General features: G+C 40.2%; 1 protein-coding gene across 1 annotated transcript in view; it reads right to left on the bottom strand.

Moving 5' to 3' along the window:
- Positions 1-1780: 1780 nt before the first annotated feature.
- The window catches only part of STRC (stereocilin), a 152935-nt gene continuing 142524 nt past the window's right edge, over positions 1781-12191 (bottom strand). The window contains exons 25-28 of the mRNA XM_040341538.1: positions 8534-8682; positions 6111-6208; positions 2096-2243; positions 1781-1951 (exon numbers count right to left, since the gene is read on the bottom strand). Of these exons, the coding sequence (XP_040197472.1) occupies positions 1875-1951; positions 2096-2243; positions 6111-6208; positions 8534-8682 (472 nt within the window). The 3' untranslated portion in view covers positions 1781-1874. The remainder of the gene's footprint in view (positions 1952-2095; positions 2244-6110; positions 6209-8533; positions 8683-12191) is intronic.

The following is a 12191-nucleotide window of genomic DNA, read 5'->3' as shown; positions in this document are numbered from 1 at the left end:
GGGATAGTTTTATTGCATTTTTATTTTTTATTTTTTTTTTACTACTAATGGCGGCGATCAGCAATTTTTTTCGTGACTGCGACATTATGGCGGACACTTCGGACAATTTTGACACATTTTTGGGACCATTGTCATTTTCACAGCAAAAAATGCATTTAAATTGCATTCTTTATTGTGAAAATGACAGTTGCAGTTTGGGAGTTAACCACAGGTGGCGCTGTAGGAGTTAGGGTGCACCTAGTATGTGTTTACAACTGTTTGGGGGTGTGGCTGTAGGAATGACGTCATCGATCGTGTCTTCCCTATAAAGGGAATGACGCGATCGATGCGCCGCCATAGTGAAGGACGGGGAAGCCGTGTTTACACACGGCTCTCCTCGTTCTTCAGCTCCGGGGAGCGATCGCGACGGAGCGGCTATAAACAAATAGCCGCGCCGTGGTCCCAGATCGCTCCCCGAGCGGACCCGACCTCCGCATGTAGCGGGGGGGGTCCCGATCGGACCCCCCACCCGCTAATAGGCGAGGACGTACCTATACGCCCATGTGCCTGTACGTGCCATATTGTGGACGTATATGTACATGCGGTGGTCGGGAACTGGTTAAAATCCATATTTGGGGGAACCCCACGTCATTTTTTTTTAAATTTGACTCAGGGTTTCCCTTAATATCCATACCAGACCTGAAGGGCCTGGTAATTGAATTTGGGGGGGGACCCCCACGCATTTTTTTTCTCTGTATTACTCTGTATTAACGGGAGCCGACAATTCATTATAGCCGCAAGTGGTTTTAAATGACTTTTTTTACTTCAGAAATTACATTTTATGCAGGGACAGTTCTAAGCACAGGAAACATGTGCTGCTTTACAGGCATACTATACACCCCCCCCCCCCCCCCGGTATGAAATTTAAAGGAATATTTCACTTTTATTGTTTCACTTTAATCATTATTGAAATCACTGCTCGCAAAAAAAACTTCCATTTTTAAAACTTTTTTTGCATTGATACATGTGCCCTGGGGCAGGACCCGGGTCCCCAAACACTTTTTAGGACAATAACTTGCATTTTAGCCTTTAAAATTAGCACTTTAGATTTCAAACGTTCGAGTCCCATAGACTTTAACAGGGTTCTAAATTTCACACAAACTTTTGGTCTGTTCGCAGGTTCTGGTGCGAACCGAACGGGGGGGGGGGGGTGTCATCCCTAGTTAAGGGCAAAACATGTTGGGAACCACATCAACCTTGCTGTATCCATAAGGACTATACCACATGTATTTGCTGTAAAACAGTTTTTAAACATTTTTTAACCAATGTTAAAATAACATGTTTTTCTTTTAAATGTACTGCATCTCTTTAGTTCTATCTAGTAGTATAAATCCCATAATACCTCAATACTTATCACCTAAAAGCAAATGGAAAAAGAGACGGACAGATTGGGGTGGAGAGCTCCAGAGAGTTGAAGAGCCTCTGGAGAAGTCATAAAGACAAGTGTGGGAGGAGGACACAAGGGAGCTGTAGGAGGAATGGAGAGGATGGTTTGGGTGGTATTCTGAGATGAAGTTGATGATGTATCTGGGGGCAGAGTTGTGGAAGGGATTTGAATTTTGCTGTTAATTTTTTGCTTTTTTATTTGCTTGGCTGGTGAAAGCCAGTGGAGTGATTGGCATGTTGAATCGCTTTTGTGAATTGACTTTATAATACTTTCCCTTTGACAGTTAACTTTGTGAGAATGGGAAACCCTTAGAAAAAAAAACAAGTCATAGATTTTTTCAGTATTTTTAGCTGTATGATTTTATTAAAAATCCAAGTGGGATTTATAAGCAATGTTTTACAAAAACATTTTCTAATCAGCCAACCAACTGGGCTGGGATACCGGAAGCTCAGAGAAGGAAAGAGAGCAGCACCATGACATGAATAGCAGGATTCCAAACAACAGGTGATCCAAAGTTTTTCTCTCCTGAGGAAAAGAAGAAAGTAAAATCTGTAAAATCACAGCACTGCAAGTCATTGTCTAGATCTTGGGTCAAACTTTAGGGTCAACTTCGAACCATTTCCAGAGTCATCTTATATATTGCAGTAAAGAAGTGAAAAAGTACTTTACCGCGAGGATCCTCGTAAACGTCCCCTTCATACTGAGCACTAGAGATGGCCTGACGTTGCTGGCTGCTGAGATGTTCATACTGCTCAGGAGTGACTGCTATGGCCTGATCACTGGTGAAGGAGGAGAGCTGAGCTGGGCTGAACACAACCTGCCAAGAGAACCGTCTTGTTACCCTGTGTGTGCTACTATAGGGGGTAATGAATATGAGCATCTTGTCTGTTTTTTAGGCCTCATGTACACTGCTGCTGGTAAACGGACGTTGAGTAGTTCGGCATTTTTTTCAACTGCTCCTGAACTCTCCTCTATTTTATCTTATCAGTACATGTACACGGGGTCGTTTATAGTCGTTTATAGTCAGTTGAATTTAAAGGCTTTTTCTGGAACCCCATAAAATGAGTTCAGAAGCTGTGTTTAGAGACGTTTCAAGCTCCAAACGCTGCTAAACGCAGTAACTCGCGTTTAGCAGCGTTTCGTTTACATACGTTTTTTATTTTAACAAAAAAATTTTTTTTTCAAATGCTTCTAGACGCAAACGCGGCATGTAAACGTGGCTAAACGGACGTTTTTAGACACTGGTTTCTAGCTGTCAAGTTAAAGGGGTTGAAAAAGGTTAACGTTTTTTCACCTTAATGCACTATGCATTAAAGGATCACTAAAGGAATTTTTTTTTTAGCTAAATAGCTTCCTTTACCTTACTGCAGTATTGGTTTCATGTCCTCATTGTTCGTTTTTGCTTTGAAGTTGCTGTAATTCTGCTGTGATCTCCACGCTTCCTGGTTGTCGGTTTCCTTATAACCATCATACTGGGAGCTTTTCACGATGGTCTAAGCCAGTGTTTCTCAATTCCAGTCCTCAGGCCCCCCCAACAGGTCAGGTTTTCAGGATTTCCATTATTTTGCACAGGTGATTTGATCAGTTTCACTGCCTTAGTAATCACCACAGCCTTTTCATCTGAGGGAAATCCTGAAAACCTGACCTGTTGGGGGGGCCTGAGGACTGGAATTGAGAAACACTGGTCTAAGCTGTCATTACTGTGTGTCTAAAACTTAACAGAACCAATCAGATTCATTTTAAAAACAAAACACTGCCCTGGATTTGTTTGTTTTTGTTCTGTGGGTCTCTCTAGTTCACAGAAACATGAAACCAGTTTAAAAACGAAAGTTAAACTGTAGGCACATTATATGATTGAATTTAATCTATTTTTAATCATTTTTAAAAGGAATCAGTTAACTATTATGTCTCTATACCCTGTAAACAGTCATTTCAGCAAAAAAAAAAATTTCCTTTAGTGACCCTTTAACCAGTTAAGCCCCGGACCAATATGCAGCCTAAAGACCCAAGGTGTTTTTACAGTTCGGGACTGCGTCGCTTTAACAGACAATTGCGCGGTCGTGCGACGTGGCTCCCAAACAAAATTGGCGTCCTTTTTCCCCCCACAAATAGAGCTTTCTTTTGGTGGTATTTGATCACATCTGCGGTTTTTAGTTTTTGCGCTATAAACAAAAATAGAGCGACAATTTTGAAAAAAATGCAATATTTTTTACTTTTTGCTATAATAAATATCCCCCAAAAACATATATAAAAACATTTTTTTTCCTCAGTTTAGGCCGATACATATTCTTCTACCTATCTTTAGTAAAAAAAATCGCAATAAGCGTTTATCGATTGGTTTGCGAAAAATTTATAGCGTTTACAAAATAGGGGATAGTTTTATTGCATTTTTATTAATTTTTTTTTTTTTACTACTAATGGCGGCGATCAGCAATTTTTTTCGTGACTGCGACATTATGGCGGACACTTCGGACAATTTTGACAAATTTTTGGGACCATTGTCATTTTCACAGCAAAAAATGCATTTAAATTGCATTGTTTATTGTGAAAATGACAGTTGCAGTTTGGGAGTTAACCACAGGTGGCGCTGTAGGAGTTAGGGTGCACCTAATGTGTGTTTACAACTGTAGGGGGGGTGTGGCTGTAGGAATGACGTCATCGATCGTGTCTTCCCTATAAAGGGAATGACGCGATCGATGCGCCGACACGGGGAAGCCGTGTTTACATACGGCTCTCCCCGTTCTTCAGCTTCGGGGAGCGATCGCGACGGAGCGGCTATAAACAAATAGCCGCGCCGTGGTCCCGGATCGCTCCCCGAGCGGACCCGACCTCCGCATGTAGCGGGGGGGGGGTTCCGATCGGACCCCCCACCCGCTAATAGGCGAGGACGTACATGTACGCCCATGTGCCTGTACGTGCCATATTGTGGACGTATATGTACATGCGGGGGTCGGGAACTGGTTAAGGTGAAAAAATATCTGACAATACAATATGTATTTACTCCGTTTTACTTAGCTGACCCCTCGAAAGTCCCGCGCTCGCCCCCGACATCCTCTTTGCCGCTCAGCCTGGCCGTTGATTGGTTACAGTGGATGGATTGAAAGCAGCGCAGCCATAGGGGGCAGAGCTGAGTGATACAGTGAGCGGCTATGGCCACCGGCTGTATCACGGGAGCACTCCCGCAAGAACTCAACACCATGGGAGCTCGCTCGCATAAAAGTGTTGAGTTTTTGCGAGGGGGAGCCGAGACAGACACTCTATGCAAAACGAGCTGCACAGTGGAGGCATGTATAACAAGTTTGTAATTTAAAAAAATATATTTTTTTATCTTTCATGATCCTTTAAATCGTTCAGGAGAGGTTGAACAACGTCCCGTGTACATGAAGACTTCCTGTGGGGTTGATTTACTAAAAATAGTGAGTACAAAATCTGGTGCAGCTCTGCATAGAAACCAATTGGCTTCCAGTTTTTTTTGTCAAAGCTTAATTGAACAAGCTGAAGTTAAAAACCGATTGGCTACCGTGCACAGCTACACTAGACTTTGCACTCTCCAGTATTAGTAAATCAACCCATGTGTGTCATAAATACAGTGGGCTAGATTCAGAAAGATCAGCTGATCTTTCTGCTGGCATAACGTATCTCAGATACGTTACGCCACCCGAACTTTGGGCGCAAGTTCCGTATGCAGAAAGAACTTGCGCCCTTAGTTACGGCGGCGTAACGTATGTGTGGCGGTGTAAGCCCGCCTAATTCAAATGGGGATGTTGGGGGCGTGTTTTATTTAAATTTGACTTGACCCGTGTTTTTTACGTTTTTTTTTAACGCTGCACGCCGTGAAATATCCCAGTGTGCATTTCTCCAAAGTACGCCGCAAGGACGTATTGGATTCGACGTGAACGGAAATTACGTCCAGCCCTATTCGCGAACGACTTACGCAAACGACGTAAAATTTTCAAAACTCGGCGCGGGAACGACGTCCATACTTAACATTAGCTACGCCTCATATAGCAGGGGTAACTATACGCCGGAAAAAGCCTAACGCAAACGACGTAAAAAAATGCGCCGGCGGGACGTACGTTTCTGAATCGGCGTAAATACCTATTTAGCATATTCCTCGCGTAACTATACGGAAGCGCCACCTAGCGGCCAGCGTGATTATGCAGCCTAAGATACGACAGTGTAAGACACTTACACCAGTCGGATCTTAGGGATATCTATGCATAACTGATTCTCTGAATCAGGCGCATAGATACGACGGCCCGCACTCAGAGATACGACGGCGTATCAGGAGATACGTCGTCGTATCTCCTATCTGAATCCGGCCCAGTAAGTAAAAGATGCTGCTTGAAGGACATTTTTTAATGTCCTGCCAGCGCATCACCTCAGTGTCAAAGCCCTCCGGCTTTCACACTGACACTGCAGGAGAGCTGTTTCTTCAGGCGCTTTACAGGCGCTGTTTTTAGCCCAAAAGCACCTAAAAAATGCCCAGTGTGAGGGATGTTTAGAGGCATAAAGAAAATAAATCAAACGCATCTAACAGCCACGTTCTTAATGCCCTGTTTGCACGAGGCCCAAAATTTATACCACGATTGTAACCTTTGCGGAAATAATTATTTAAACAAAAAAGGTTACAGTTTGTACAGTTGCCTCGTATTAATATGAATGATAAAGTACATTTACTTACAGCAAATTTTGGTGCCGGAATGAGGGCTATTGCATCAGGCGTTAATCCTTGAATCTGATCTCTAACTAAAGAAGACAGCACGATGTCTGGAAGACCAGCTAAAATTCACCAAAATACATAGTTAAAGTGGACAGTATTAGTAGAATAAGTTACTTTTCATTATTAAAGTTTATGTAAGCCCTAACAAAAAAAAAAAATACTTTATTTGCTCTCTTTTGGACTAACCATTAACCCTTTCACATTTGCATGTTTAGAAAGTCAATTTAGGCTTGAAGATTACTTTAAATCCAAAATATTGTATATTTTGAATATATATATATACATACATATATATATATATAAATAAATAAAATGGGTAATATCCTGCATCTGTGTGCCGTAACATTAAAGTTAGTGTATTCTTTCAAAAATGTTGCACCTAAAAAATCATTTTGTCTAGGGGAATCGGCTAGTTGTTTTAAAATCCGAGCAGTACTTACCGTTTTCGAGATGCATCCTCTCCGTCGGCTTCCGGGTATGGGTCTTCGGGAGCGGGCGTTCCTTCTTGATTGACAGTCTTCCGAGAGGCTTCCGACGGTCGCATCCATCGCGTCACGAGTAGCCGAAAGAAGCCGAACGTCGGTGCGGCTCTATACTGCGCCTGTGCACCGACGTTCGGCTTCTTTCGGAAAATCGTGACGCGATGGATGCGACCGTCGGAAGCCTCTCGGAAGACTGTCAATCAAAATAAGAAAGCCCAGTCCCGCAGCCCATACCCGGAAGCGGCGGAGAAGATGCATCTCGTAAACGGTAAGTACAGCTCATATTTTAAAACAACTAGCCGATTCCCCTAGACAAAACGAGCAGGAATCTAAGGGGAAAAAGTCTTATGTACGGGTGAACCCCCGCTTTAAGCTGCATGTGATTATTTTGGTCTGTTCTGTGTTTCACTGGCTGCAAGATTGTCTGCTTCCCTCTGCCAGTCTGGAGGGTTCTGGAAGATAGTGGGCTGGGAAAGTCAAATCAGCAGCTGAATATTTATGCAACCCTAGCCAATCTCTGGGGAGCAGTGCCCAGATGGTGACTGGGAGGGAGCATAAATAGTCTGTCGCTTGGTACAGAGGGATTTTGTCCTGGAGGAGGAAATCCTGGCCTGGGGAGGCAGACTGATCATGGTTCTGCTGCTCATTGAGGTCCCGGCTATATTTATTGGGGGGGGGGGGGGGGGTTATCCTGCTGAATTTTGTGGGAGCTGACTGAGGGACTTGTTTTTGGGTATCTGGTCTAAAGAATTCACAGGTGATGTGTCTGGAAGATATTGGAGGGAGGAATCCAGTTATCCAGGGACATTAGTAAGTACAGACCGGTGTGAGCGATCCCAGTGACGATGTGCTCCTATTAATCCTATTGCATTAGTCCCCTTTCACACCGGGGCGGGAGGTGTGGTGGCGGTATAGAGCCGCTATTTTTAGTGGTGCTATACCGTCGGAATTGCAGCGGTATTGGGCCGCTAGCGATGCGGTTTTAACCCCCCGCTAGCAGCCAGAAAAGGGTAAATACCGCCGGCAATGTGCCTCTGCAATGTGCCTCTGCAATGTGACACCGCGGCGTTAAAGCCGCGGTGTCACATTGTTTTCAATGGGAAGGAGCGGTATACACACCGCTCCTCTTACCGCTCAAAAGATGCTGCTGGCAGGACTTTTGGAGCGGTCCCGCCAGTGCATCGCCTCAGTGTGAAAGCCCTCAGACTTTCACACTGAGACTGCAGGGCAGGAGTTTTTCAGGCGGTATTTAGGCGCGATTTTTAGCGCTAAACCTGAAAAACTACTAGTGTGAAAGGGGTCTTAGAGCCAGCGTTACCTAATGAGACATTGTGTTTGGTTTCTTAGTATAGCTCATCTCTAAAATTGCTGCTGCAAGGACTGTGCTTAAATTCTCAGGACGAAAATTAGAGTCCTCAAGTTACTGTTAAAAACTGCTGTAGTATTCCACGGTTACCTTACACCCATCCAAGTTCAAGTTTTGCAATAAAGCATCAGAAAAACAAACCTCTAGTCTGTTTACTAAGCTAAAGGAGTGAATGTTGCTATTTGGCTGGCTGCCACTGAACTATTAGGAAAAGAACAAAGGACACAAATCAGCGGCCCTTACAGGGGCATGTTTCCTCTGATAGCCAGCTCCATCTAGTGGTTATAATGCACTATTTTTCTCAAATACTCCAACAAGGAAAATACTGCATTATGGCCACTAGATGGTGCTCACAATCCCAGGAAATAAACACAGTAGAGAAATGACAGGGATTGTTTGTGAGAGTTGTGCAAATGTTTGAGAAAGTCACACAGCTATGTTTTTTTTTATAGGAAAGCCCTTGACTATTATTTGTATTGGCAGAGTTGACTAAAAACAGCTAAAGGGCACTTGTTGTGCTAATAATAATGATTCACCTGCAAGTGTTCCAATCTCTGTGAAGATCTCAGGGCCCCATCGGCTCACCACACCAAATGCTGAGCTGGATGTTATTAGATCTGCTAAGGTTTCTAGCTGAGCTTCAAAGCACTTTAGTTTCAGGGTTCCCATGAATACAGCTGCCTGGCTGCAAGAAACAAACATGGACATGATGTGTTACAATGTAATATGGAACATCAAAGACATACTATGACATATATCAAGCAAACTGACCAGAATTTAGGGGTTGCCACCTGTCCAGGATTCACCCGGACAGTTTGGGTTTGGAATCATGCGTCCAGGAAACCCGGACTCAGGGTTGCTGGCTGCAGTTATGTAAGCTGAGTGTGTTTGTTACATTCCTTCACACTGCCCAAAGCCATCACTAACAATCCCCCTCCCCCACACAGACGGGAGAGGAGAGAGGGCTTGACCTGCACCTTTTCCCCCACCCCTTCCTATCTATGTCTTCCCACACTCCAATCCCCGGCGCTGTGCCTCAGAAAAGGAAAGTGGGGGTGGAAAATTTGAAGTCCAGCAGCCTCAGATACATCTGGATGAAAGGTGCTGACTGCCAAGGGGTGAGTGAGCTCACCATCCATCCCTGTCTGTGACTGAAGCCTCCCCCTTCTCTCTCCTGCCTCTAAATGAGTACACTAATGACGCGTACACACGACCAGTCCATCCAATGAGAACGGACCGATGGACCATTTTCATCGGTTAACCAATGAAGCTGGCTGATGGTCCGTCGCGCCTACACACCATCGGTTAAAAAACGGTCGTGTCAGAACGCGGTGACGTGCTGAAAAAAACAAAGTTCAATGCTTCCAAGTAGACATGTGCACTGCCAAAAAATTCGCTTTTTTCCCTTTATGTTATTTTCGTTTTTCTTTATTTTTTCGTAAATTCGCAAATTTGGGAGATTCGAAAAATTCGTTTTTTCCGTTTTTGTTTCATTCGTTTTTTATATTTTTCCGTAAATTCGTAAATTTTGTTTTCTTTGCTTTTTTCGTAAATTCGTAAATTCAGGACATTTTCGGATTTCCGAAAAAGCAAAAAACGGAAAAAACGAATGAAACGAAAAAAAAAACGAATGAAACGGAAAAAAATTTTTACGAATTTTTCAATTTTCGAATTTTTGACATTTCGAATTTTTCAATTTTCGGAATTTCGAATTTTTCGAAAATTTCGAATTTCTAATCTTTCAATTTTCGAATTTTTCAATTTTCGAAATTTCGCATTTTCGAAATTTCGTATTTCGAATTTTTCAGTTTTCAAATTTTTCAATTTTTTAATTTTCGATTTTCAAATTTTTCAATTTTCAAATTTTTCAATTTTCGAAAATTCGAAATACGAAAATTCGGAAATACGAAAATTCGGAAATACGAAAATTCGGAAAAATTCGAAAATTGAAAAATTTGAAATTGGAAAAGTGAAAAATTCTAAAATTCGAATTTTTCGATTTTCGAATTTTTCAATTTTCGACATTTCGATTTTCGAATTTTTCAATTTTCGAAATTTCGATTTTCGAATTTTTAAATTTTCGAAATTTCGAATTTTTAAATTTTCGAAATTTCGAATTTTTAAATTTTCGAAATTTTGATTTTCGAATTTTTCAATATTCGAAATTTCGATTTTCGAAATTTCGAAAATTGAAAAATACGAAATTTCGAAAATTGAAAAATTCGAAATTTCGAAAATTGAAAAATTCGAAATTTCGAAAATTGAAAAATTCGAAAATTCTAAAATTGAAAAATTCGAAAATCGAAATTTCACAAATTGAAAAATTCGAAAATCGAAATTTCGAAAATTCGAAAATCGAAAAATTAGAATTTTAGAATTTTTCACTTTTCCAATTTCAAATTTTTCAGAAATTTCGAAATTTTTCAATTTTCGAATTTTTCAATTTGTCCGAATTGAATTGAAATTTTCAAAATTTTCAAAATTCGGAAATACGAAAATTGGAAATTTGAAAAATTCCAAATCTGAAAAATTCGAAATTGGAAAAGTGAAAAATTTGAAAATTCGAAAATTTAAAAATTCGAAATTTGAAAAATTCCAAATCTGAAAAATTACAAATCTGGAAAAGTGAAAAATTGGAAAAGTGAAAAATTGGAAAATTCGAAAATTAAAAAATGCGAAAATTGAAACATTCGAAAATAGAAAAATTCGAAAATTCGGAATTTCGAAAATTCTAAAATCTGAAAATTTTTCGTATTTCCAAATTTCCGAAATTTGTATATCGCTATTAAAACGCTCATAAAACGCTCCAAAAATGCCCCTCTCCATTGAAATGAATTGAAAACGCTGTAAAAACGCTGTAAAAACGCAGTAAAATAGCAGTGTTTTACCGCTATTTTAACGCTCCGCTATAGGTGTGAAAGGGCTTTTAATGCTCCAGACAAATCAAGATATCAATGACCCTCCGCTCACACACTAAACACATAGCTGCATTTGTATAGGGGGAGGAGTCTGTCTTAGCCAATCACGTCGCTTGCTTTTTGTAAATTTGCATATTTCAAGAAAGCACTTCCATTCCTTGAATTTTTATATTTTCTCAGTAATAAATGATAAAAAAATTATGATGATGCTATGGGGAAAGTAAAACTAGTAATAGTTTAGTAGATATCGCCTGCAATTGCACCGAAAAAAAAAAAAGTGTAAAAATGTTCTCTCCCTAAGTTGAGGGGAACAAATTTTACCACCCTTTATATAGAACTGACACCATCACAGCATAGTAGGATGTGAGAGCAGGGTTGGCTGATATCTATCCATTAGTGATAGCTAGTGTATCGTCTGGCTGATCTCTATGGACGGTGTCCCAGAGCTTAAACACCACATCCAAGTTGTGCTGAAGAAGCTGTGTCTATGGAGCCAAGAGCATCCCTTCAATGGGATGACATTGGAATGCAGAGAACACCGCTTCTCTGCCTTTTGGCTAAGATCAAGTGTGATGTTAGAGCATTTTTATTTCATGCTATGAATGCCTTATAAATGGAAAAGCTTTAACTAGACATGTGCACTGCCAAAAAATTTGTTTCCTTTATGTTTTTGTTTCATTAGTTTTTTATATTTTTTCGGAAATTCGTAAATTTCGAAAAAATAATTTTTTTTGTTTTTTTGCTTTTTTCGTAAATTTTCGGATTTCCGAAAAAGCAAAAAATGCAAAAAACGAATGAAACGAAAAAAAACCGCATGAAACAGAAAAAAAAAACGTTTCGGAAATTCGGAAATTTCCGAATTTTTCAATTTTTGACATTTCGAATTTTTCAATTTTTGACATTTCGAATTTCGAATCTTTCAATTTTCGAATTTTCGAGATTTCGCATTTTCGAAATTTCGTATTTCGAATTTTTCAGTTTTCAATTTTTTTAATTTTCGAATTTTTCAATTTTCGATTTTTTCAATTTTTCAAAATTCGAAAATCGAAATTTCGAAAATTGAAAATTTCGAATTTTTCAGTTTTCAAATTTTTTAATTTTCGAATTTTCGATTTTTTTAATTTTTCAAAATTCGAAAATTGAAAAATTCGAAAATCGAAATTTCGAAAATTGAAAAATTCGAAAATCGAAATTTCAAAAATTGAAAAAATCGAAAATCTAAATTTCGAAAATTGAAAAATTCGAAAATCGAAATTTCAAAAATTGAAAAATTCGA

This window comes from Rana temporaria, chromosome 3 (assembly GCF_905171775.1).
Source record: "Rana temporaria chromosome 3, aRanTem1.1, whole genome shotgun sequence".
NCBI lineage: Eukaryota > Metazoa > Chordata > Amphibia > Anura > Ranidae > Rana > Rana temporaria.
The sequence above is the reverse complement of the archived record's forward strand: the minus strand, read 5'-3'. Positions and strand labels throughout refer to the sequence as shown.